Here is a 24,913-nt window from a genome sequence, read left to right on the forward strand (position 1 = left end):
CGAGTGTCAAACACATATTGCCCCATGGGCTGGGTGAGTGATGTAGGCCAGCCCATGGGCCAGAACAGGCCAGTGGGACCCCATAGCCCAGACAGCCTCCCCCTACAATGCCTGATCCGGACACTCCAGTGTAGATCCTGGAGCAGCTGGAGCAGGTGCTGTACTATACGCAGCACACACTTTGGCCAGACTGCACTATACATCTGGGATTGGCACGTCCAGCAGCTGGCTCAAGACAGGTGACACACGCAGTGCTGGTTTTGGACTGCTGGAGCAGGGGCTTCAATGTACCGCATGTCCCAGGCCCTGCCTGCAAGGCTGGTCAGGGGCAGGACTGGGGATGGATAACGGGGTTCTGTGGGTCAGATTCAGGCCACAGGCCACATCTGACACCCCAATTTAGTCCTAGTCCATTTTTGTCTAAAGGGGAGGAGGATCTGAATCTCTCAAGACCAAGTGCATTTATACAAAACATGCAGCATCTGTCAATAAGGATACATTTTAGTGACATCTGAACTAGCCTTCTTTGAGAAGGGAGAGACATACATCTAACAATAAAATAAAATAAAGAAATAGATACATACATACATAAATTAATTAGTAGGATGATTCTACATATCAATTGGTTTGCAGTTATCAGGTAAAAATATTTGGAGACAGTATTTGTTACATCAACTTATTTATCCTTTTTAAGGGTTTTAAGTAGGGGTGTGCAAAATGGGCCCTATTCAATTCAGATCTGGCCCAAATCAGGGACAGTGATTCGATTTGTTGATTCGGATCACTGTCCCCAATTCAATCTGGCTGAATCCAAATCTGAATATTTGATGCTGATTCGGAGAATCAGCGATTCAGCCATAGACACAGCTTTAAATGTTTTTTTCGACATACCTCAAGGTACTAGGCGCACCTCATTAATGCCACGATGATGGGGTGGACAGAGTGTCCCACCGGAATGCGGGGGAGGGCCCCCCGCATGCTCGGTGGCAAACCCAGAAGAAGTGGACTAGAAGGTACTTCCTAGTACTTCTGGGTCTGCCAAAAAGCACACTGGGAGCCTCCCCACTCCCTCCCAGCTTGGCAATAGGCTGCGGGGGGGGCTCCTGAGTGCCCCCCACAAACCCAGGAAGCACCAGTCACCAAGCTGGGTGGGCCCAGGGGGCCCCCCTGCACCCTCCCAGGCGGACGTGGAAGTGCTTCTGGTCCACTTCCGGGTCTGCTGCCGAGCGCGCTGGGGAACCCCCCCGCGCTTCTGTGGGAGACTCCATGCACTCCGGTATCACAGCAGTCACGAGTCGCCTGGTACCCTGAGGTATGTAGAAAAAACATTTAAAGCTGTGTCCATGTTCAAATCTTTGAATCTTTCCAAATTGATCCAGCAGGTTCTGAATTGTTCCAGAGAGATTAAAGGGTCTCCTGATTCGATTCAAATTCAGAGACTTAGCCATCGAATCGGGCTGAATCTTCTCTGAATCGAATCAGCTACCGAGGCTTCAGACAGACCCCCTAGCTTTAAGGGGTTTAAAGGGTTTCTGAGCACAGAAAATAAGATACAGAGAAGGTAACACTGCGCTAAGGCACCAGGAAGAATGCTTACCAAGAGCTTCAGGGTTCATCTCAGTTGCTTCCACATTCTGTTTTTCATCAGTATCATTTCCCTTACTCATCAGGGACTTCTGCTTCATTTCTAACTGTAGACAAGACGTTAATTAAAATTAGTTAAAATACAATTAATCTTGCCTGTCCAGATGGCCTGGTGGCATGAAGATTAAGCCACAGTTAGGGAAATCAGTCATAGGCTGGACTGATAAAAAACACTCACATCTCTAATACAGAACTAAATATTTAAGTATGTGGAATCTCTTGCTGGCCAAGCTAGTGAAAACCACTGCAAAGTCTGCCTCCTGCTAGTCATAAGAAAGCCGAACTGATTACATCAGCTCCCAACACGTTAATTACGTTTGCACAAGAATCTTAAAAGCATACATGTAGAAGGTAGCAAAGTGCAAAGATACGTGTGCCAGTTCTGGAGCTGGAAGCAGGATAGCTGGTTAGTGCAGATGAGAAGCTGAGCACGAAGTGCGGAACTAGCACAGCTCTGCTGCATCCAGTTCCAGATGTTGCCTCCCTCGGTTATGCCCAGTGTCACCAACACAGAGCTTCTGCATGTGCAACAAACACGGTATATGTCTGTGCAGTACTGCCTTGCATCACACAGGCACACTCAAAGCAGGTAAAACAACAAGATTCAAATATCAATAAATCTGCTTCCTGCAAATATCCTCAACAAGAGCTGGCTTACTTGAATGACAAAAACAATCTTTTACTTTTCTGTCACCTTTCTTAGGTTGCAGCACTACACAAACAAAGCATTTCCTTCTGGCTCTTGTACTGATAGAAATCCAAATGGACAGCAACAATTCTACCTTAATTACAGCTCTGCACTCACAGAAAAAAACAGTACAAAGGGCCAGGTGTGGCTTAGGGCAGAATTTGGCTTACAGAGTCTTTACATGTAGAAGACAACACATTAGGACAAAGAGGTACCTAATTTTTGTAGGACTAGAAGAAAAGAATCTTTTCTTTTTACTTCTAAACAAATTTGATCTGCAATTCATGAGGGAATACGGATGCCTACACAGCCGGTTTTACAGAGTCACCTTTCCTGGGGGAAGCGGGGCATGGAGACTCACAATGCAGTTCTGGAGGGGAAAAAAAAAAGTGTGACTGTGAAAGCAAAGAATCAAAAATAGAGCCCAGTAGGTGTAATCTTACCATCCATATTCTAATGCCATCAGCCAGCGAATATACGTGTGCAAATTCTTCAGTCAAAGGCACCTTGCCTCCACTGTTGACTGTGGGGGGAAAAAAGAAAAAAGACCCATTATTTGCTGTCCCTGTTTCACATTGCTCAGTAATGGAAGCTGTCTTCCAGCTCTTAAGTCAATTCATGACAGGTTTGTTCTTTATTCATTTTATGGGCATCCTGTTAAGGCAGGGATGCTTTAAGCAAGTTTTCTGTGGCTGCACAGCGGATTTATATACAAAGCAGAATTGCAAATGATCTTTTTGTCTGCTCCCAGACCTGAGCATATAGCTATGGAAAAAAGATAGAATGCCTCTCCCCTTGCATTCAAACATTCCACTGGGCAACCCTCCTGCTAGAGTAACTGCTGATCAGTAATTTATAGTTGCATTCAGTTATACAAAATGCCTTGTGCTGCTTTGTCATGCATTTGTTGTAGGGGCACAGCTTCAAAATACACTAAAAAACTGGTTAAAAAACAAAAAGATCACAAATGGAAGAGCTAACACCTTCCAGATGGAAAATAGGCAAATTTATAGGAATATCACCCAGACTGTGTCATTTTATCCATCTCTCTTTAGGGAAAAAACAAAGGTATTAAGGTGGTGACTTAATATGGAAAATGAGATAAAGCTGCCTTGCTAGAATATATTGCTTTACAGCACCTCGCTTATGCATTTACATGACTTTGGATAACAGGTGACCTAAAGGCCAATTTCCATGCGTTTGTACTATAAGTGCAGGCTATTTAGGCTCTCATTCCAAAAGTGTGATAGAAGCTGAGGTGCCCAGTACCTCCCCAGAAGAGGCCTTGAGAGTTCAAACAGTGCCTCATTATTTGAGGGATCAATTTTGCTTCAGGGATCACACACTGCCACCAAAGGAGTGGGCTCAGCTTCAGAAGAAAAGAACACAGCTCTCAGGTACACTTTCTATTAAACTATGAATTGCAATATAAAATAAACAAAATACTCTATTAGTTAGGAGCAATTTATTAACCTTTTTTAAAAGTACCATTTTATGGGTTTTACATTCTTTTTGGGGGGGGGGGCGGGGCGGGCGGTAATTTGCTTTTCCTGAACAAAGAGCTTCAAGATGTAAATGTAGCACTCCCTACTCTTTAGAAAACATTTAATGAGAGCTGGAAATAGTTTGAAGATTGCCGAGTTCCTTGCAGTATCACTGGGAGCTAGATACTTTGAGTTATAATCCCAATTCAGAAACCAATGGCCTTGTCACAACCTCTATGGATCAGCCTACACATCTTTAACATTAGGGTTAACAGGGATAATTAGCTGATATTTGGAAAATGCTCTGAAGAGGAAAATGCTATAATAGTAACTTATTTCCGTTATGTTCTAGAGGCAATGCCTAGTTAGTCTTCCTAATTTATGACTGCGGTTTATATTTTTTCCGCAAGGTGACTTTTAAAAAAAAATTAAAATTGAGTACTTTTTTCCTTAATTTACAACTGAATTAACATAGCCTCCTGTAACGTATTAGTCTTCATTATTAATATATTCACTAATATGAGAGTTACCATATTTCTGAAGCTTCCCATATAAATCTGGAGTGAGATACACCAAAGCAGCAAATGTGGAGTTCACAGCTTGATCAACAGTGGAACCAGCAACTATATCTGTCTTTGGGGTCTGTTTTTTACATGCCTGTATAAGTCCTTTGAAAAGCTCAGAATTTTGCCCACAGAAATCCTGGGCAGGATCTGATTTTGCAAATTCGATGAGAAAGTACCGACAGTCGTCTGCATGGGAGTTCTTAGTCTGGAAAGAATGTCGAAACATATTTACTTAATATCAGTTTAAAAATCCTTGCAGCTCTGTTTCATACACAAGAAATTCACACTTCAGGCAAACATTACAGTGAAAAGCTAGAAATAAAAGGCACAAAACAGGAGGTGGCAATCGCAGCACAGCAGTGTATGTTTAGGGATGCACCAGCTCATTAAGCCTGAATAAAAACACTCTCATGCAAGTTTTCATTTCTATGAAACAAAAGCAGTGGCCTAAATACCTCTTTTTTATTTTGGCACAGCTGACTGTGTTCAGTCGTTCTCAAACTTGCCTCGGGACACATCTGATGCCTGAAGACAGGCTTCCATAATGGAGAATTAAGAACTGGGGTCACTTTTGAAGGAGGCAACTCTACTTCGCAACCACTATCTACAAAAAGAGTAAAGACAAAACAATGTGTGTCAATTGCTAAATAGCCGTGTTCAGTTTCACAGGCGTACGGAAGTCAGCACGTTTTAAATACACACTGAGGAAGACGAACAGCACACGCTGTACAACTAATTTCTTAGATGGCTAACTCATGATGATTTAGTGTTGTGTACGAAACAGACATTACACCACTTCTTTATGACCTCATAATCATAATAAAAGTGCTTTCATTAACGCAGACTCACTGCTCAATTCCACCAATATGGGACATTTATGTAAGCGCTTATATGGTGCTCAAGATCATAGTATATAAAGCACTTCAAGCTAGATAAAGGGCCACTATTTCACCTACCCCTGGCCTATAACATGCAAAAAAGGTATATAAAAACAAGGGAGAAGATTTCAAACGCAAGAGCTCCTAATTTAGGAACCTAACTTCATACCTGAGTATCTGCCTGATTTTTATCAAAGTGCTGAGCATCTAAAAAGCTTCCACCTGCCCATGAGAGCTGTTCTGTCCCCAGCACTTCAGAGAAATGAAGCAAATGCCTAAATATAGATTTAGGAATATAATATCAGGCTCTTATTTTTGGAAATCTTAACCAAGAAACCAGCACGCCTACGTACATATGATTGTATCCCCCTCCCTGAACTACTACATGCTGCTTATCTTCAAAGGCCCAAATCCTGAAGAAGCTTGAGTGTATTTATGTGAGTAGCGCAAGTGAATTCATGGAGTCACCACAGACATTAGTGTTAAGAGTAGCTCAGTCTCCAAGTCCATCTACCTCAGGGCTCTTGAAACTGGCAGGAGTGCCAATAGCGGCAATGATTTCTGTAATGCTTCCAACGAGCAGCTGTACAGGACAAACTTGTTACATATATGCTAGTTAAAAATCATCAGAGTATAACAAATTACAGTTGATGGGCTATAACTAACAACCTACCAAACCTCTACTTCCAAATCTGAGAGGGACAGGAGATAACCTATATTCACGTATGGGAGTCAAAACTTTTGAGATAATGCACGAGAATATATCATGGCAAAACTGCTAGAGCAACCATTTCCACTTACCCCAGAGGGATTTCAGTGCCATACTCCGAGAAGCCAAGCGCCCCATCAACCTGGATACAAGAAGCTGTAAATCCAAGCCCCACGAAACTGCGACATCTGGCAAGCCATAAGCAGTGACAGAGAACTTGTAGCCCCACTCATTATTACTGGTGTCGGAGCGAAAGACAAACTGCAGCCGTGGGCCAGCCTTAAAGGTCACTTTCTACAGAGCAACAAAACAGTAATTTTGCCAAATGTACATGATAAGAAGTTTCAGGGTTACAGATTTCCTTCAGCAACTGTGTTTCAATATGCTCATGCTCTCTCAGGATAGGTTAAAGTTGCCCGCTAACCTGACTGAAAAGCCCACAGCAATTAAAGGTTGAAACTTTCTGTTAAAAAACTGAATTGGAAGTTTCAGCTTGCAACTAAAACTTTTGAAGATAAAAAACATGTCATGCACAGAAAGTGCCATATTCTACGATAAAGATTCTGATAGGTTACAGAGAAGTACTAAATGAAGTTGGTTAAGATTTAGCTTACATTACTGGGTGAAGGGGGTCAGGTTACCTGCAGCAAATGTGAATTTCTTTTTTGTTGGCTTGCTGTGGGTTAATTAGATGGTAGGAATTAGGAAGGGTCTCTTAAGCCATATATGCATTGTACAGTATTTTAAAACTCACTCACCTTGGGCCACTTCTCAGTCCCAACCTTTGTGTCATAACGAGTTTTTGCACCTCTCGCATCAGTAAATTCCAGATAATCATACCTGTGGAAATTGCAACTCATTACTTTCACATTTTAATTTTTAAACACTTTGAGGGAGTTTACTTTGAAAATGTCCCATTTCCTGCCTCACCTTCCCCTCTATCAAGTCCCAAATGCAGCGCAGCAGCATTCTTTTTCGAGCCATATTTATTGTTTTAGAGGACTGCATAAACATTTCATGCTTTCATACAACATCTCCAGAACACATACAGACACTGCAGCAGCAGAACTTCCTGATCCTCAATACTGAGTTTTGGATACTAAACATTTCTCAGCTACATGCCCTATGGAAACAATACTCTGGCAAGTTACAACAGGAATAAACTTTGAAACAGCTATGTCCAAGTGGGGTAATGTCAAAGTGCAGTAGGCATGCAATGGGTGCTCACAGCAGAAATACAAGAGCAAGCAATGTCCATGGAAGCAGAGCCAGGACACTCAGGGCCCACGGACAGAATATGTCTGTACTCTCTGCCTAGGACCTCACCTCTGTCAAGTCTCTTTAAGCAGTACGGCAAAGAAGGGTACAGGATAGGGTAAGCAGGTTGAGGGAGAAGTTAAAACAAGACACTGGGGACATGATTTTCCCATTTGCAAATAGATTTTGGAATTCAAAGTGGTACAAAGTTAAGTTACCTCCTTTCTGTTTCACATTTTTCATCGAACTCCACCTCAAAGTAAGTTGCTCCATGACAAAGGAAGACTGAGACCACATGACAATTATTTTCATAGTTGTGAGGAGATTCCATTGTCCATGTTCGCAGTGCCACAGGTTGTTCTTGCTGCCAGCTTTCCATGTCCATCTGCACAATCAAACACAAACATCACCTTTCAGTTTACAGGATACAAATGTAATGTATTATAAAAATTTCATCACTAGATTATTTTACAATTGAGTCTTAGACATACTGTAAGCACTTATCCCTCGATTTAGCAGCAAACTCATTCAGCCCTGCAAGCCAGATTCATAGATGTTAGGGTTGGAAGGGACTTCAGTGAGTCTAACCCACTGCCCTGGGCAGGAAAGAGCACTGGGGTCAGATGGCCCCAGCTAGGTGCTTGTCCAGTCTCCTCTTGAAGACCCCCGGGGTAGGGGAGAGCACCACCTCCCTTGGAAGCTCATTCCAGATTCTGGCAACTCTGACTGTGAAGAAGTTCTTTCTAATGTGCAACCTAAATCTGCTCTCCATCAATATGTGGCCGTTGTTCCCAGTTACTCCAGGGGGTGCCCTAATAAATGGAGCATCTCCTATACCCATGCTGCCTTCCCCTGATGAATTTACAGGCAGCCACAAGATCACCTCTCAGCCTTCTCTTGCGAAGACTGAAGAGATCTAGGTCCCTCATAGGGCCTTGCGTGCAGGCCTCTGACCATACGAGTGGCCTCCTCTGAACCCTCTCCAGATCCCCAACATCCCTCTTGAAGAGTGGTGCCCAAAACTGGACACAGTACTCCAACTGTGGTCTGACTGGTGCTGCATAGAAGGGAAGCAATGAAACATCACCTCCCTAGACCTATTCGTCATGCATCTGTTAATGCATGATAAAGTGCCATGAGCTTGTTGATCACTTCGTCACATCGACGACTCATGTTCATCTTGGAGTCAAGCACAACTCCAAGATCCCTTTCCACTGCTATGCTGCTGAGGTCATCCTCCAGCCTGTAAGTGTGTTGGTGGTTCTTTTTGCCCAGGTGCAGCACTTTGCACTTGTCTTTGTTGAACTACATCCTATTTTGTTCTGCCCATTTTTCCAACCTGTCCAGATCCGCCTGGATCCGTTCTCTGCCCTCTGGTGTGTTAATTTTGCCCCGTAATTTGGTATCATCTGAAAACTTGGCTCTGAAAACTCCATGCCCTCATCCAAGTCACTGATGAAAACATTGAATAGCACTGGGCCAGGGACCGAGCTTTGCGGGACTCCGCTGCCTGCATCTTTCCAGGTTGATACCGACCCGTCCACCACCACTCTCTGGCTGCAACCCCCAAGTCCATTTGCCACCCACCTGACCATGTAATCATCTACATCACAGCCTGTCAGTTTATTTACAAGAACTGAATGAGATACTGTATTGAAGGCCTGCTTAAAGTCTAGGTAGATGACATCTACCTCGACTCCTGCATCTAAGCATTTTGTGACCCGGTCCTAAAAAGATACAAGGTTAGTCAGGCAGGATCTACCTGCAGTGAATCCATGTTGATTTCCTTTCAGCATTATTTCCCCTGCTGGGCTCCCACAAATGTGATCCTTACTGATTTTTTCCAGAGTTTTCCCAAGGATAGAGGTGAAACTAACTGGCCTATAGTTTCCCAGTTCCTCCCTCCTCCCCTTCTTGAAAACAGGGACCACACTGACCCTTTTCCAGTCCTCTGGGACCTGACCAGAGCACAATTAGTGCTCGAACAGCTGTGCCATTGGCTCTGCTATGACACTGGCCAAATCCATCAGTACCCTTGGATGAAGTTCATCTGGGCCTGCTGATTTGAACACATCCAGCTCCTCCAAGTGCTCCTTCACTAATTCTGTGCTAACAGCTGGTGGGCTGGTGTCCCTCCTGCATCTTCTATCTATGATCCAATTGGGCGATTTGTCTTGGTTTGTGTCTAGGAATACAGATGCAAAGAACGTATGAAGAGCTCAGCTTTGTTGAGATGAAGGGCCCAGGGCCACATCGAGCCCACAGACTAGTCCCATGTGCACTACATACCCTGGACCAGCCCTGCATGTCACTTGGACCTGATCCAGACCGCCCCCAGATGCAATCTGCAGGGCCAGTCTGGCACGGGCACTGCACATAGCATGTGCCCCAAACAGCCCCGTGTGGTGTGTGGTGCATGTCAGACTGGTTCCATGTGCCATGTACAGCGTACAAGGCTATGGCTAGCTCATGTTTCATGTTGCACATGGAGCTAGTACAAGACCCACAGGCAGCACTGCAGGCCAGTATCTCCGACACCTCTGCTGTACTCATAGAAAATAAGAGCTGGAAAGGACCTCAGAAGGTCATCTAGTCCAACCCCCTGCTCAAAGCAGGACCAGCCCCAACTAGATAATCCCAGCCAAGGCTTTGTCTAGCTAGATCTTAAAAACCTCCAAGAACAGAGAGTCCACAACCTCTCTGGGTAACCTGTTCCAGTGTTTTACTATCCTTCTACTGAAAAATTCTCCCCAATACCTTACCTACACTTCCTCTGCTGCAACTTGAGACCGTTGCTCCTTGCTCTGTTATCTGCCACCACTGAGCCAGTTATCTTATCATAGAAGGTAATCAGGTTAGTCAGGTTCCCCTGGTGAATCCACACTGACTGTTCCTAATCACCACCTTCTCTTCAAAGTACTTAGAAATGGACTCTTTGAGGACCTGCTCCATGATTTTTCTGGGGACTGAGGTGAGGCTGGTCTGTTGTTCCCTGGATTCCCCTTTCTCAAATACGGGCACTATGTTTGCCCTTTTCCAATCATGAGGGACCTCTCCTAAAATTTGCTCTTGAATTTCTGTTCCACTGTTCACTAGGCCTGTGCGAATAGGGAAGTATTCGATTCGGATTTGGTCATTTTGGAGGATAGTGATTTGATTCAGATCACTGTCCTGAATCGATTCAGGTGAACCAGCTTCGGAAGATTTGGCGCCGATTTGGAGAGATTCAGCCATTTGGATTGGCCAGGGAGAGGCAGGGACGGCCAGGCGGCTCCTACAGCTGTGCCTGCCTCTCCCCAGGCAGGAGAAGCCCCCATGGCTGCCCTGCCCCATCCTCCGCCCGGCCCCAGATTAGTCCCGGCACTTGAAAATAAATAAATAAATAAAAGCCTCACACTGACTGTCTGGAGCGGTGATCGGGGCCTCTGAATGCTCATGGCAGAGCCCCCTCATGCAACACAAGGCAGTGGGGGGCAGTGAGGATCTCCCCCCCGCCACTTGGCACCCTCATGGCAGCTGCCCCATGACACAGGTGCAGCGCGGCTTGACAGGCCACCATGTGCTGCCTGGCAGCTGGGCCCGCTGGGGCCGAGCGGTGCCAGGCTCTGGCTGACACATGGAGCTGCCCCAGCTCCTAGGCAGCGTGTGGCACGCTGCCAAGCTGTGCTCCAGCGGCATGATGCAACAGCTGCCATGTGAGCGCCAGGTGGGGGGGAAGGGAGGTGATCCCCACTGCCCCTCACTGCGTGGGGGCCTCTGCCATGAGCACCCCGAGGCCCCAGTCACTGCTGCTGTAGCTGGTGATTGTGAAGCTTTAATAAATAAATAAATAAATAAATAAAGGCTTGTACTCACTGGCTGGAGCAGCAGCATTTGGGGCCTCTGGGCACATGACAGAGCCCTGCAGTGCAGGACAGTGGGAGGCAGCAGGGATTGCCCCCCTCAACTTGGCATATGCGTGGCAGCTGCCCCAGGGCATGGATGCAGCGTGGCTCAGCAGGGTGCTGTGCGCTGTCTGAGAGATGGGGCTGCTGAGACTGAGCGCTGGCGGGCTCCGGCTGACAGGTGGAGCCGCCTCAGCTCTCAGGTAGCGTGCGGAGCCCTGCCAAGCCATGTTGCACGCGGGAGCGGGGTCTCTGCCCTGCTGCCACTTTCCCCCTTCCACCTGAAGCGGGCCACACCTGCCTCCCGCCCCGGATGGGCAAGCAGCAGCAGGGCAGAGCCCCCGCTCCCAGCACCCACGTCTCTCGCCCCCTGCCCCAGCTGGACAGCTTATCCTAGCCCCAGGCCCAATTCCTCCCTCCCCACCTTCCCCAGTCGCAACAGATTTACCAGTTGGATGCAGCTGTCAGCTGCCTGTTTAGTCTTTGGCCAAATCTCTGAATTGATTTGGAGCTTTTACTTGGTATCCTTACTTGATGCGGATTTGGAGCCTCGGTTCCCGAATTGGGCCGAATCTTCTCCGAATCGAATTGGCTACCGAAGCTTCGTGCACTCCTACTGTTCACATATTTCATTTTCTCTCATGTAGCCAAGGGTGGGGTAGGAGGGTGCTGGGGGGAGGGAATGAACAAGGAGACTCCCAAGTGTATTGGCACAGGATATTCTGATAATTTAAAGCTAAAACCTCAGAGAAGTTACCTTTCCCTTCACTTCCTTGTCATTACAGCAATGAGCTGTGACCATTAGAAATGTTGATGGAGAATCACAGCTTGCAAAAAGAGCAGCTGATTTAACCATGCAAGTTGCTGACAACTTACTGATCTAAGGCAGTGTATAACTATAAATGAGTGCATGTTTCAGGATACTCAGTGCCTCACACGGTACCTTCATACCTATGAGGATAGGATTTGTTACAGATTCTAGATGCACAGGCTTGTGTCTTTAACAAGACAGGATGAGAGTTTGAAGCAGTAACTTAGAAGATTTCCTTGGGAAATGACTACCTGTAAATGCAAGGGACTGGGACTTGATGGCCCAGGAGCTCCTTTCCAGTACCACGTTCCTACGTAATCTGTTTGTCTACTTGTAGGTGCTACTTTTCCTCCTATAAACATGCCTAAAAAGTACTTTGAGAATATTCCAAAGAAAAAGGAACACACACACTAAGGGTGGAAGAGAGAGACAGAATTCAAAAGTTTATAGCGAACCAGAGGTTTAAAGCACCTGCCCGTCTCTGACACTACCTTATCTGGTTCGCTGCAAAGGTTCTTCAGGGGCTCTGTCAGGGTGCTGAAGAGTTGTAATAGGTTACAGTGTGGAATGTCTAAAGCACAGAAGTCCAACAAGAAGATCACCTGGGTAACAAAACATGTAGTTGAAGTCTTCATAAATTGATATGTGCATTCATGCTAAAGAAGAAGAATACAAAATCCCATTTACTTACCAGCTGACGGGTTGCCATTGCAAAGACAGAGTCACTTAATTTTTCCACTATGCTTTTGCCACTGTACTGAGATAAAAGTGACTCTAAAATTGTTCTGATATTTGACAGGAACTTCCCCACATCTAAAAAGAAAAGATAAATATATTCTGTAACAGGAAATTAGACAAGTTCATAGATGTTTGTTTGGGTCAGAAGGGAACTTAGCAGATCATCGAGTCTGACTCCCTGCCCTGGGCACGAAAGAGTGCCGGGGTCAGATAACCCCAGCCAGGTGCATGTTTAGCCTTCTCTTAAAGACCCCCAAGGTAGAGGAGAGCACCACCTCCCTTGGAAGCCCATTCGAGATTTTGGCAACCCTTGCCATAAGGCAGTTTTTCCTGACGTCTAATCTAAATCTGCTCTCCGTCACTTTGTGGCCATTGTTCCTCCAAGGGGTGCCCTGGTAAACAGAGCATCTCCAATTCCTTGGTTTCTCCCCCTGATGAATTTGTAGGCGGCCACAAGATCACCTCTCAGCCTTCTCTTGTGGAGGCTGAAGAGATCCAGGGCCCTCAATCTCTCCTCATACTGTTTTGCCTGCAGGCCCTTAACCGTACAAGTGGCCCTCCTCTGACCCCTCCCAAGGTTGTCCAGCGGTTACAGATTTAATGTCTGGAATCTGCTTTTTTTGAGCACCTCTACTGACTCTGGCATTATGCACAATAAGGAATAGTCATTGCCAGAGAAACTGACATTCAGAAAAGTTAACCACTCAGAAATATATTCTGACATTGTCACTAACATCAGAAGCACAATACATTTGAGAAGTCAGTAATGAAGTCAGTAACCTTGGGATAAAATAGCTCTCACAGTAACTATCGTCTTCCTAGAACACTGTCAGACAAAAGGAATGTAATCTGAATTCTGAACAAGTTTCACCCATTAAATCAAGCATGTAAGTAAAAAAATCATATACAAAAATGCTACCAAAATACAACACACGTTTTAAAACATTCCATGTATTTATCTACTGCATTTAGAAATGGTCCAACTTCCATGCTTAATATTTTTTTCCTAGCCATGGTTAAATGATATTAATTGGCTTGTGAAGATTACATTTTACAGTCCTGTGTTATTCCATAAGGAAGTCACTTACATTTACTAAGGATTTCTACGGCAAGGTTCTTCAATGCTTTATCACTGCCCTTCAGTTGTAGGTAACACCATGAAAGAAGGCTACCTTGAACTGACCAGAATAAAGAAGACAGCACTGTGCCACTCTCCTGCTGGGCAATATCCAACATCATCATTTCACACTGGAAGATAAACATACAACAAAAGTACCTCAAGGGATAGAACATAACAACATTACAAGGCAATGAACCAGGGAAATGGATTCTTCCTCCAGAAAGACGCATGAAAAGTGAGCGACAAGGGGAGTGTGAATTCCTGACGGCCAAAAGAACTTCATAAAAAAAAGTGATGTTTGGAATGTTTTTAACAATTCTCATTAAAATGAATTACAAGCAGGTCTTTAAGTAGTCAGATTTGCATTTGTGACTCTCAGCTTTTTTGCACACTGTTATATAAGCTCATCATTTTCATGTATGGAGAAACCTTTTACTCCTTAAGCATACAGTATCATGATTAGCTCCCTCCTTTCAATCTGGATTGAAGAGTTTAGTTTTCCCATGGCTTGATAACAACTACTACTGGTCCAGATGGAAAAATCCCCCAAGGAATCGTATTCTGTACACCACCTGGGTTCTCTTTACTAAGTATTGTTTCTACTTGAAATAAGATATTTAAATTAGGTGGGGTCCTTATTCTACAGAGACACATGAATAACTTCACTTGTGTAAACAGTCCCATTAACTACTGACTCTAGCCCCTTAGTGCGCAATATACCTTAAGACCAGCAAATACTACAGAAGAGTGTGCAGAAAAGAAGTAAAAGCAGAAGATCTGAAAGGACAGCTACCTCTCTTGCTGCTACCAACAGAAGAATATCCATGACTGACAGCACCTGGTTGATATCAAAGTCTGCAAAACTTCCCTTGTCTGGTAATAATAAAAGTCCGGCTGGATCCTGGTCACTGCAAGAGAGACTTTCTTAACGAGGAACAACTAATAACAGGTGTCTAAAGTACAGCTGCCAAGCTGCAGTGACAATATGTAGATATAATTTCTGATCACTATCACTGCAAAAATTAAATAGGACTTTAAAGATGCATAATTTTGAAGTGCCTTCAGAACCAATTAAATAAATAACCATTGTTTGTAAGGAAAGCAGTTTAGAAAGAATTACAGCCGTCTTTGGTCAGCACGTCAGGGTATTTTACAATCCTATCTAAAAAAACCCCCAAAACTGGCCAGTCTTCTTCCCCTAGGAATGTGGAATTATTTTTAAAAGGTCAATTTGATAAACTATCAAAGTTATGTCAGTATTAAAGCACCTTACCTGAAATAGGTACACAGGGATCTGAAGGTAAGTTGTACAGATTGTTTGTGTTCATGTTCTGTAATATTTTTCTAGGACATGAAAAAAAATGTATTTTTAAAACAAGCTTTTTGCAACAGAAAAAAATACAAGTCCTACATACAAAAACGATGATTGCCAGGGGAAAAAAAAACAACGCTTTTGCTGAGAGAGGGAACAGTACCTGTACGAATACAATACAAGTTCAGTCAGCCTTTACAGTATAAAAAGAACATTTTCCTGAATGATTTTCAATGGTTGTAAAAATTCAGTCCACAAAAAACAGGATACTTCAGTTCTCAACCACTGAACAAACCTTCTTTATTTTAAAAATACCACTTAAAATGACTTTTTGAATCTACTAATTTATCTATTTTGTAAATGTCTGTTGTTTTCCCTAGGTTTTATATTTTTAGTTTTAGACAAATATATCCAGTACTCCCTTTAATCCACAAAGAATCCCTCACATAGACCTATATGCAATAGTTAAAAATGGCAAAATACTATTTCACTTTCAATATTACTACAGGTTACATTAAGAGAAAAAGTATGACAAGTCTAGGGAAAACTTTTAACAACATTCTTTAAAAGTGCTCAGAAGTTCCCATACCTGGACACTGGACTTCTGGTAAAAATCACTTCCTCCTTTGCCTCTGTTTCCTTATGTGTAAAACTAAGATCACTGTGTACAAGGATTAAATTTCTAAGCTGAGTAGAACTAATCCAGAATCATTAAAAACACAGTTGATATAAAACAGTGGCATGCCATTTTTTTCATCTTTCTATAATCACATCTCAACATGTAAGAACCACCACCACTGTTTCATGACAGCATCTACACTCCAACTACATCTTTTTTTGTTAAAAAGACAAGCTCCTATTTTGAATAAGCTGGCAACGGAGAAAAGAAAAGTGATTTAGAAAGAGGAAAAAAATAAGTGGATGTAGGTTTTGTTTCGTTTTTTTTTTACTTAAAACAAACCCCTGCATGGTGTGTATAAACAAGCACAGAGACCTATTTTCTTATCTGTGTAAGCAAAAGAAACTTCAGAAAGTAATCCTACCAAAACAAAGCAGGCACTCTTCTCCTTGCATGACTTACCATCATGGTGAAGAGCTGGTCCCGTCTGGTTTGTCTATCTGGGAAAAAGATTGCTGCTCCTTTGAGTAATGTGTTCTGAACTTCCTGCTTTAACATTTTCATTGGTACAGAGTTGCTACTGCTCATGTCCACTACTGCTCATGAAAAAAGGAAACAAAGTTTCATAATGTGAATGGAATAATCAGGTAAATATTCAGTGTACAATTCAATTAATTTCATGCACTTTTTTCATTTTTGCAGTGATAGCGATCAGAAATTATATATTTTGCAAAGCAAAACACTGCCCATAAAAAAACCCACTTCCCACAGTATGCAAAAGTGATTTCTAGCAAGAAAGATCACGTCAGGAAAACGCATCAAATTGTTTGCTTTTAAGATCAAAATATCAAGTGTCCAACCACAGAAAACTTTCAATATGTATCACACTGAACGTAAAGTCAGTCATCACTCATCTTTCAGAATTTTATACAACATTTGCTAGGCCCTTAAAGATGCTAAAATCCTGACTCCAAGGAAATCAATTATATTAACTCACAATAACCTCAAAAAGGCCAGAATTTCCCTTGTATTTTCTAGCTCTTTTGGTTATAATGATGCATTTATTAGAAATTCTTAGTATAAAATTGAACATTCCAGTACTGAAGTTAAAGGATCCATTTTTTTGCTGATTCAAGTGAATGCAGGTTCAGTGAAATGCTTTGCCACCACAGTCACTTTCAGGCTATATATCAGCACATTTGCAAAATCACGTCATCCCAGTGTCAAGGAAAGTAAGGTTAAACCCATTCAACTGAAACTGCAATAATCTGACCTCCAGAAAGCTTGCTTTTTTGGAAATTGTCTTTCCATATTCACTCCACTGTAACACCCCTTAAAAGCAAAACATTCATAGTAGTTAGTAAGTGACAGTTTGGTCTAAATCTACCTTTACACAGATGCCTATACAGCTCCTGTGAAGCTTCTTTGTGGCCAGATGTTTCATTGTGAGAAGCTCCTTGAGATGTAATATTTTTATTGTCTTCAGTAAGTACAGAGAAACAACTCTGCAGAAGCTGCAGTAGCAGAGTCTGAGCGTAGATGCATTCTTCCCTGGGGCTACAACGAAAACAAAAACAAGCAGAAGTGAAAGTTATGATAAAAACTAATTCCCACCATGCAACAGATACTGCTATGTTAGAAGTAATTACTGTGTCTGCTCTAGTAGGTAAGGTCCTCCAAGTAAAGAAAAAGCACAGTCAGGACCTCAAAGGAGGACAATTAGTAACACGAGTTGAACAAGCTTTATACTTGCTCATCAGTAACCTGTAAATTATACAAGCATCTACATACTACTACTAAACCACCAGATAAAACAGAGAAATGGGAAAAATAACAGCAACATCAGCTGAAATGGTAGGAAAGTGTCACTATTTTAATTAAATTAATATTATTATTCATGACAACATATTAGTATGTAATTATATGATGAAAGCAGACTTACTTTTGATGTAGTTTATTGTAAAAATTCCAAAAGAGCTGCAAGTCAAGTCCTGTGAAATCCAAGCATGATCTGTACTTTAATCCACTCTCTTTCTGTTGAACCTACAATGCAAAGAAAATACGGGATTAAGAGTTCATTCAACAAAAAGCATATTTACAAAAACTCATTAAAATGTGTAAATACATGCAACATTAAAGAACCATTCGCTTGCATTTGAAATATCAGCCGCAAGAGAAAAGAGAGCCATTAGCACAGGTCAGTTGTACCTTATCTTGTTTTGTCCCCCTAAACCTTTACTTCCATTAGAGAAACAAATATAACTACCCCCAAAAGCGGGGTTTTTAGACTGTGCAGCTGGTTCCAATCCCACCAGTTGCTTCAAATAACACAACTACATTAAGAGGTAACAGAATAGTAATATGGTGTACTTGTGCCACCCACCACCACCTTACCATCCGGTGTAGATAGCCTCATGGGCAGATCTGGGATTTTGAAGAGTGAGGTACAGATGGCGTGGTACATCACCACACATAACAACACATTTTTTTGGCAGTTAAAGAGAAACTAGAAGCTTTGACCAATATGGTAGGGGGCTAAGACAATATTATTCACTTTAAGATCAAAGCAAAAAACAAAGATAATGATTAGAATGTGCACTAATTTGTTAGAGTATAAAGAACGTTAAACAAACTCAACAAACTAGGCAAAAAATAGCCAAAGGATAGCATATCATTAGTTCTGTAGTCATTATAGTTAAATTTACATCTCTTATTCGGTGGCATACAAAATCTAGCCTTCTTGAGCATCACCGCAGTGCTTCCAACACTCCACTGCCAGTCATTCTACCAGGAATGGCTAACAGACAGCAAAATTGCAGAAGAAAGGATAGTTTGAATAGTGAAACAAATAAAAGGACCATTAAAAAGACTAGAAGCTACTTAACACCTGTGGAGTGGAGAGAGATTAGCAGTAATCAGGGAGAAAGTAAGGAGCCAGCAAATCAATTGACTCTCAATGCACTACCTGAATAGAAATGCCACTACTCCTTCCAGGCAGTTGATTTTAAAATTTGGATGGAGTAGGAACCAAAGGGGGCGCAACTGCAACTCTTTATCTGTTCCTGGATGACCTTTTCTGTTCTGGTTGTCTTAAAGAGGTCATATTTAGGGACCTACTTAAATGCGGTTTTGTGATTTTCGCAGAAACTGAAAAACAACAGTTTCCACGATCACCGCAAAAGATGGCGTTTCCTGTGATTTTGCACAGAATTGCCCGAAAAAAAATAAAAGCGTATCAGAATACAAAGCAAGTATGGCAATCCCTGCAGCCAAAGAGCCTGTGGTTTGAGTGCTACTGAGAGGCTGTGCTAGCGATCTAGACTCAGTGAAGGCACCAGTCAGGAAAGTGAAAATGTTTCAGTATCATCTTTTAAGAAGCCAGATGCAACATTGCAGTAATGCTGCAGTCTGAAGATGAGTGAAAAGAAATCTAAGAAAGCTAAATATGTTTCAGCTCAGGATCACGTAAGGCAGTTCCCTGTAGGAACCTTGCATGCAGATGATGGTAAATTGTTTTGTTCGTTGTGCCACGTGACACTGGAGGTATTGAGGAAAAACAGCATTGTTCAGCACTTACAGTCCAAACTGCATATGAAGTGAAAGGCTGTTGCAGAGGCTAAAGGTCAGAGCAAGACACAAGCAACTATGTCCTCATTCCTTAAAAGAACCACCGAAAGCTGTCTGACAAGAAGAGAGGCTACATTCACACTATTGGAGGCATTCATGGCTGCCAACATTCCCCTGGAGAAAATTCATAACCTTAAATTAAGGGACTACTTGAACAAACACATGACAAATGCTAGCAGCTTCCCACATGTGAACAAACTTCGTCCCAATTACTTCCCAGGAGTAATGCTTTGCAAGTTCAGGCTACAAAGTCTGCACTGGCAGAATATGAATCAATCTTGATTGTAGCAGATGAAGCAATAGATGCCCATGATACCCGACCTGCACATTTTATTTGTACCTGGGAGCAGGACAGACCACGATCTGGCTCTGTTTGAAAAACAAGCAGATCACCTTGCTTCTTAATTTTTCTACAAGTGGTAAACTATGGATTAGAATTTAACAAGATTTCAGCACTTCTTTGACCCTGCAATGTATGCAAAGCTTTAGCGCATGTGCTCCATGAAATGATGCCCAATGCAAATTATGTCACTTGCAATGCACACGTAATTTCTTCACTTAGTGACATCTGATGCACACGTTTTCCTGATGTGGATAGCCTGGTTTCCTCTTTTTAAGGAAGACACTTTCTCTTTTAAAGGAAGACATGGATTCAAACATTGTCCAGGCCATAAGCTTCAATACAAGGAGTCCATCACCAAATAAAGCAAGGATCTAGATGTAACAGCGTCACTTCCACCACAGCCAGTGCTTACAAGATAGATTTTCTGGTTTAACACAGTTTGAGAAGAAAGAATATGAAATACAACCAGCAATTTGTGTATGAGGAGCTTGAAATTGAATCTGGCACACAGTGCATGCTCTCATGTAGTCTCTTAAGACAGGGTGGCCCTGAGGATCATGTTAAGTTTGTGGCTGAAAATGCAATCTAGTCCACTGAGTTTCTCATGTGGTTTGAAAGTCATTAGGCTTTATTCCACTAAGCACGCAACAGGCTAATGAATTTGATAGGTTGGACTGAAGACATGGCATCACAACAACTTTCAAACTGTTAACATGAAAATCAGCAGAGACAAGAACCGTTCCAGGCAACAGCTGTGAAGTTGAATCAGTACTATGAATACAATCGCTCACTACCATCACAGTTTAAACAACCGAGTGCCTCCTTTTCTAGTGTTGTTAGCATTTTCTACCCCAATCAGGTGCCTTTTCTGAGTTATGACCCTCAGCTACTGAAATCAATCTCTGGATGGCAGAAAGAGCGTGACAAGGAACGTGCTGCTTACACAAACTTTGCCGAAGAGTGTCAGGTGCCTGTGACTGTGTTTTGGGAGTCTGTTTCTGATGAGTTTCCATATCTCTACAACTTGGCAAAATGCTGCCTTACCATTCCAACCAATTAAGTGGACACGCAACGTGTAATCTCAGTCCTCAGAGACAGAGGATGTCAGCTGCAACTCCTGGTGAATGCTGAATACTAGTGTTTAACAACTAACACAAATTGTTTCTTTTTAGAGGTTAAGCATTATTTAGCATTACTAAACTTTTTGTAGAATGTTAATAATAAATAATGATATTATTTACAATTCATGTTATGATACATTTATATTTATAATAGATTTCAATATAGATTTGAAGGCAATACTTAGATTTATAATAACGCAGTAATTTATTTGATAATTCCATGGACTTTGCTATTTAATTATGTCGTGGTTTTTGCCTTTTGGCCAATCAGCAGCAAGTAGCAGGGCTGCTGGAGCCCCTCAGTCAATCTGTGGTGGGGCAGGGCTTGGTGCAGAGTGCAAAATCGGGTCTGTGTACTGTGAGCAGCCTGCAAAAATCCCTTTGTCTCACAACCATATAGGTAGGTCTCTAGTCATATTCCTGGCTTACCCGAGCACTGTATACAAATTTGTGCTTTCCAAATGCACTGAGTTTCATGACTTTATTACCATGCACTTTACTCATTTCCTTAAGCACCATATTATTTTAGTTGTGTTTTTAGCCTGTCCTTTGTGAATCAAAAAGTAGGCTTGCAGCAACAAGGTGACCGTGTGCTTTAAAGCAGTTGACCAACAGTGAGGGAAACATACCAGGTCCTGGGCAAGTTGTTGGATGAAATAAAGCGTCTTCAAGAGAAGAGCTGTTCCACAAATGGCATCGTTTTTGGGTTTTTTGCATTTCAGACAGTTCATGCTTCTGCTGGGCTCCCCTCCTGCAGCTCGAAGATACCCAAGAACGTTCAGGCCTTGAACTCCAAGCCGCTCTGCTGTATCTTGTCTCGTGCACAAGAACTTCACCATTAAATACTGGACAGAGACAAAAAAAAACACAAAAATCAGTCATTTTGAAAACGTCAGTCAGTGTATATCCCAGTTTAAAAATATAATATACTCAAGATATAAGGATCTTCCTATTTTTAGTCTGCTCATACAACATTACTTTATTCTTAAAGGCTAATGTTCATCTGATCTTTTATTATATTAGCATTACAAACCACCGGTACAGTTATTAACTATATAACAAAGGGTTTTGACATTTAGTGGCAGCCTCAGTTAGTAGCACTATCACTTATTTGAGTATAAAACTGTAATGTTATTCAAGCAAACCTTACCTTCCTGGATTACATTCTCATTTCTAGGAAGGCAGGAATTATGAAGATACTACATGAGGGACACACTACGGTTCAGTGACTACCATGTGCATCTGCACAATGATTTAACTATCAATTTAACTCATTTTGTAACTGATTTTTACTCTTGTTTTTTTTTACTCTTATAGAAAAACAGGGTTGGATGGGACCTCAGAGTTATCTATTCCTACCCTCTGTTCCTGGAAGCAGCATCCTGGTCTAAGCGACCCCGTACCAATATTTATCTAACCTGTACTTACAAATTTCCAACGATGGAGATTCCACAACCTCTCTAGCTGGTTCTTTCTAACACCAACCTAACTGTCTCCTGTTGCACTTTAAGCCCACTACTTCTTGTCCCTATATGGTCCTCTTCATAACAACTGTTTTGGTCCCCGAAGGTCATTAACAAATGTCCGCCTGAGTCATCTTTTCTCCGGACCAAATAATCCCAGTTTTTCCAACCTTTTTCCATACCCTGTTCTCTAGATCTCTCATGTTTCTTTGTTCCTCTCCTTTGGAATCTTAATTAGGTTCCTCCTTAATCAAAAAAAGCTGTTGTTTATTTAACTGGTATTTCAAAAAAGAGGCAAGACTGCACAGTCATGCCTGAGTCAGTCCATTTTCATTGTTTCTTACTTGGGAAACTCTGCATTGTTGCATTTTGACATCCACTTCATCCCATTCTTCTTCTGCCTCAAACCAGCCAACAGGATCATCTTCTCCCAACTCATCACATGAAGAAGTGCTTCTGCAGATAAAAGCATATCAATTTTTTGTTACAATTTTGTGTTAAAATTTGAGGATTGCAGTACAGCTGCGACATTATCCAACTGTTTTCACATGCTAGGAGAATATAGCAGATGGACAGACATGCAAACATGGTGCATGTGCAAGTCTTAGAGATGTTTTTAAAAGTCAATTCAGTTATTTTACAGCACCCTTTATAGAATGCTTGCAGAAAGAGGGATTGAGAAAGCTATTAGGAATCAGCTTGCACAATAAAAATCTTGCCTCACAATGTCAAGTAAAATTGTTAATCAAATAGAACCGCTTATTAAATGAGGCATTATTTTCAAAGCTGAAATGCAGACCTTCAGCTGTACAGAGCTTAGTGACTTCATGACACACTACTTTATGCCTAACAATAGCAAAATTAAAGGCTGCCTCTCTCTCACTACGTGGCATAAGATAGTAGAGGTTTGTATATTAATATTTTAAGTTATTCATTGCATCTTTACCTGTTTTTTAAAAACTGCCTGAATTCTTGTAGCTTCCACTTGTCATATCTCTCAAATCTTTTAAAATGTTCCTCTGCATTAAATTTTTCTGAGGAGCTACTATAGGAAAACACCAGCCCACACTGGGCCCCAATGGCACCTCTCCGTACCTAGAAGTGAAACAAAGGTAAAGTAATATGCACAAAACTGGAGCAATGAGCAATAGTGAGCTGTTTTGTGTAATACCTCTTTCAGAGGAGAAACAAAAAGGCAGGGACAGACAAACAATATGATTTTAGAGAACCATAACTGATTTCATTTACTTGAACTAGGAAATGTGACTCAAAAATATGACTGTTAATTAGTTCCTTAACTCAAAAAGATTAGGGAACTAATTAACAGTGAAGTTGCATTACAACTATCATCCTGTCTGCAGAAAGGATTTAGAAAGGATATCCGTACAGGTAACTGCTGAACTGGCTTCAGATTACTGACTTTTGTAATTCCTAAATATAATCCTATTTTCAAATTTCTTACACAGTTGAAGAGAATATAAAGCAAAGCTAAGCCAAACAGTTATGCTGTGTCTTAGCACTTAGTATTCACAAACTTAAAAAGTGACTTTACGTACAGTTCACAGCCTATTCTAAACAAGTCCACAGTTTTTAAAAAGAAGCTAGGAAGTACATAAGAGTTAGAAATACCTCACTGGCTTGAATGACAAAAAATCAACACACGATTGGCATCCTTTCATCTGCGAGAGACGGTGGATATTGCAGCCTATGGCATAGATGGTTTGCAGAGTCTCACGTGAGTGAATAGTCCAATCCAAGATTTGCATGATCTGTGGTAGTGGTTGCAAGCATACATGCCATGGTTGGGTGATTCAGGAGCCGCTTGCTTCTTGCGAACTCTTTTCTCTTCAGGCTGTTGAAGCCAATTCCTGTTGTGGACTTTAATGCCCTGGTGGAGATGGTGATGTCACTTGTTCCAATCGCTTGCCACGGTTTCCAGTTTCCAAATGCCTCCACATCTTGCTTGCGTGCGTCTTTGTAGCAAAGCTTGGGATATCCCGTTTTTCTTGTTCCCTCCGATAGTTCCCCGTAGAGCATGTCCTTGGGTATAGGTCCATCTTCCAATCTGCTCATATGGCCCAGCCATCACAGTCATCTGTGTTTGAGTAGGGCTGTCACACTTGGTAAATCTGTCCTTTGAAGAACCTCTACATTGGTAACTTTATCTTGCCATTTGATGTTGAGTATGCAGTGTAAACAGCGCAGGTGGAAGCTGTTTAACCTTTTCTCTTGACGTGCATAAGTTGTTCATGTTTCCTCCCCTTACGCAAGTGCTGAGTACACAAGCTTTGTACATTAGCATTTTGGTCTTGATGGTAAGCTTTGAATTGTGCCAAGCTCTTTTAATTAGTCTGCTGAAGGTGATGGCAGCCTTTCTGATGTGAACATTAAGTTCTTCATCCCGTGAGAGGATGGTGGTCGCTGTAGACCCTAGGTGGCTGAAATTTTGGACTACTTCTAGCTGGTTCTCATTAAGAGTGATTGATGGATCTTGTGGAACTCCCTGTCCTACCACAACTGTTTTCCTTATGCTGGCGATGAGAGTAAATGTCTAGCAAGTCCATGAGAGGCAATCCATGAGTTCTTGCAATAGGTCTCTGTCGTGGGCTATAAGGGCAGCATTATCAGTGAATAGAACTGGGGCGGGCA

At 42.2% G+C, this 24,913-nt stretch overlaps 1 protein-coding gene across 2 annotated transcripts in view; it reads right to left on the reverse strand.

The window, feature by feature from the left end:
* Window positions 1-24,913, reverse strand: part of ZZEF1 (zinc finger ZZ-type and EF-hand domain containing 1) — an 87,833-nt gene that overhangs the window by 36,314 nt on the left and 26,606 nt on the right. For both annotated transcript variants that reach the window (XM_019545452.1, XM_019545453.1), the window contains exons 11-28: window positions 23,211-23,359; window positions 22,609-22,720; window positions 21,431-21,646; window positions 17,653-17,753; window positions 17,098-17,267; window positions 16,173-16,306; window positions 15,053-15,123; window positions 14,573-14,687; window positions 13,748-13,907; window positions 12,613-12,734; window positions 12,413-12,523; window positions 7,445-7,611; window positions 6,728-6,809; window positions 6,062-6,263; window positions 4,838-4,986; window positions 4,347-4,587; window positions 2,776-2,855; window positions 1,598-1,691 (exon numbers count right to left, since the gene is read on the reverse strand). In XM_019545452.1, the coding sequence (XP_019400997.1) occupies window positions 1,598-1,691; window positions 2,776-2,855; window positions 4,347-4,587; window positions 4,838-4,986; window positions 6,062-6,263; window positions 6,728-6,809; window positions 7,445-7,611; window positions 12,413-12,523; window positions 12,613-12,734; window positions 13,748-13,907; window positions 14,573-14,687; window positions 15,053-15,123; window positions 16,173-16,306; window positions 17,098-17,267; window positions 17,653-17,753; window positions 21,431-21,646; window positions 22,609-22,720; window positions 23,211-23,359 (2,476 nt within the window). The remainder of the gene's footprint in view (window positions 1-1,597; window positions 1,692-2,775; window positions 2,856-4,346; window positions 4,588-4,837; window positions 4,987-6,061; window positions 6,264-6,727; window positions 6,810-7,444; window positions 7,612-12,412; window positions 12,524-12,612; window positions 12,735-13,747; window positions 13,908-14,572; window positions 14,688-15,052; window positions 15,124-16,172; window positions 16,307-17,097; window positions 17,268-17,652; window positions 17,754-21,430; window positions 21,647-22,608; window positions 22,721-23,210; window positions 23,360-24,913) is intronic.

Source organism: Crocodylus porosus, unplaced genomic scaffold (assembly GCF_001723895.1).
Source record: "Crocodylus porosus isolate Cpor-Errol unplaced genomic scaffold, CroPor_comp1, whole genome shotgun sequence".
NCBI lineage: Eukaryota > Metazoa > Chordata > Crocodylia > Crocodylidae > Crocodylus > Crocodylus porosus.